Source organism: Tupaia chinensis, unplaced genomic scaffold (genome assembly GCF_000334495.1).
Source record: "Tupaia chinensis unplaced genomic scaffold, TupChi_1.0 Scaffold148884_1, whole genome shotgun sequence".
Lineage (NCBI taxonomy): Eukaryota > Metazoa > Chordata > Mammalia > Scandentia > Tupaiidae > Tupaia > Tupaia belangeri.
In genome coordinates, this window is record NW_006208732.1 from 1,866,882 (window position 1) to 1,869,266 (window position 2,385).

Below are 2,385 nucleotides of genomic sequence, written 5' to 3' on the forward strand. Positions count from 1 at the left end.
GTTGTGTCCCAGCCCCCCCCCCCCCGCAAAAAAAATCTCTTTCTTCTGTGACAGGCAGACAACCCTGACAGGGTCTTCATGCTGAGATTCCCTGTAGCCTCAGCTGGCCCAGACGGTTTGTGCATGTGTACATATGCTGCCTTGCACGTTCAGGTTCAAACCTCACGGATTATGGAGTTTTACTGCTGCGCCACTGACCTGCCCCTAATTCCACTTTTTAAACCAAGAGAGATCAAACTCTAAGCCAGGCTCCTCTGAGCCCTCTTCTTGGTAAGGACTCAACCGTAGCTTATAAAAACTAAATTCTCAGCACAAATTATTTCATCCACACCACTTACTTTCGACAGCACAGGGCTGCATCTGTAAAATGGTGGTTCTAGTCCCCTTTAGTACCTACTTGAGATGGCTCCAGCTGCCAAAAGAATTTGTTCCAGCCAACACCTAAAAATAGAGAACCTGTCTCTCAGTGTTTGTGGGTTTCAAACTGACCAACCTCCCTATGCTTCCTCTAGCTTTTTGTAAATTTCTATCTCCTTAACTCTGCTCAGCACTGCTGTTAACCCTCACCATTCCTCCATTCTCTCTTAAAAACACCCAGTCATCTTTGTAGAAATGGAAGTTAATTTCCCGTTGGACTTTCTACTGCATTATATCACTATTTGAAAATCTGTCCTTACTCTATTTTAACCAGTGGCTCTCTGTTTGTTTTGGAGAGAGATTTTCTGCTATAGGGTGGGTGCACTTGTTGGAGAGAGAGAGAGAAAGTAAGTGAGAAACCACTGACGGCCACATGGCAAGATTTGGGGCACACATGCACTTGGGCTTAGCGTGAGTTTTAAGCCTCTGGGACTCCAACGGTGAACCATGTGGGAATCCAGTGCCTGAACCACTTGCTGGCCCCTTAACTCGTGTCTGCCTTTATCTTTGACAGAATATGGTGAAAATTATCGGAGATAACATGGAAACCATTAAAGTCTGGGTAACATTGGCTTATATAAACTACTGTATGTGTCCACTGCATTTCGAGATAGCTCAGTACGTTATCTAATAAATGCGACAGTAATATCAATGGTGTATCAAGTATTGTTTTCATTCCTAATAGTTCCAAGAAAGGAGTCTGTTATATTATTTTTCATTCTATGGAATTTCCAAAATGAAGAAACGTTCAAGTATTTCGGAAACAATACTAAGGGTTCCATTTCCAGTCACAGTGGTGATCAGAACAGAGCTGTCTTCTTTGTATCAAACACTAGATAGTTCCAAAAAGCCTAAGGGAAACAGAGACATCGAGGCGGACACTGGATGCTATCCTTCTCATTATCTCACCTTCACCCCCTATCTTTTCTTCTCCAGAGCGCCGGCTACACAAGGTAAACATCTGATGAAGCAGTAACTCAGAGAAAACAGACACACTACGGCAGTCTGCATCCTCACCCACCTTCGCTTGTCGCCAAACTTGCCTGCATTCACTATTGCCATCAAGTTACGGCCCGCTTCCTTTCAGTTGCACTTCGGTATTAGCGCAATCCCCAGACCATAGGGAATAGATTTCGACCTCGAGGTTTTAAAAGTTCCGTTATTATTTGCCAGGAAGCTAACGCTGGGCCAGTCCATGAGTTAAACATTAGCTTCTCATCCAGCTCCTTTACGGTGTGCTCGAGCTACCCTAGGAATGGGACCCCCGGGGAGCGCTTCTGGCTCCTGCTCCTGCAGGATCGCTCTCAGGCAAACCATTCGGGGTGGATTCGGAGAAAGTCTAGGATACTGACAGCACGCACACCCCAGAGCCATAGCAAGAAGGAAAGCTCTAACGCAAAAAAAAAAAAAATCGGGTGGTTACGTCCATGCGCTCTCACATGACCCGCTATGGCTCGAGTCCGATCTGGGTGAAATTTCATGGAGGCGCGTGTGCGGGGGCCCCAGATCCCTGGCAGAGACTGCGGCGCGGCTATCTCCCCTGGAGAGCCGTCTCACTTCTCCTCTCACTAGCTCCGTATACTCGCTCTAAGAAGGAACTCGCTCGCAGACAGAAACTTCTCCGCGCGCAGAGCTTCCGTCCACGTGACTCACGCCGTCGCTCGGGTGCCTACGTCACTGCATGCGCGACAGCTGCGGGCGGAAGCGCGGGCTGCGAGCCTGCGCGCAGCTCTTGGCCCGTGCTCGTGATCCCGCTGTCCGCGGTTTTGGAGGTCCTGGTTCCTGGGCTCCAGTCTGGGGCCTTGGGGAGGACACAGCCACAGGCTATGGCGCCGTAGCGTCCCGGCACCGTCTCCTGACCGCCTGCGCCGCGAGGTCATGTGCGCCCTCGTGAGTCGGGGCTGCGGGCGCGGATGGCGGCTCGCGCCGTGGGCCGCTGGGGCCGCGCGCTGGGAGCTGGCTCGGCCC

At 50.4% G+C, this 2,385-nt stretch overlaps 2 protein-coding genes across 2 annotated transcripts in view; one reads left to right on the top strand and one right to left on the bottom strand.

The window, feature by feature from the left end:
- The window catches only part of YIPF7 (Yip1 domain family member 7), an 87,161-nt gene extending 85,090 nt beyond the window's left edge, over positions 1–2,071 (bottom strand). Inside the window, exon 1 of the mRNA XM_027769202.1 lies at positions 1,439–2,071. The gene's annotated coding sequence lies outside the window, so the exon portion shown is untranslated. The remainder of the gene's footprint in view (positions 1–1,438) is intronic.
- A 71-nt stretch (positions 2,072–2,142) lies between these two features.
- Positions 2,143–2,385, top strand: part of GUF1 (GTP binding elongation factor GUF1) — a gene marked incomplete in the record, with an annotated part of 42,065 nt that continues 41,822 nt past the window's right edge. The window contains 1 exon segment of the mRNA XM_027769201.1: positions 2,143–2,385. Coding sequence (XP_027625002.1) covers positions 2,296–2,385 — 90 coding nt within the window.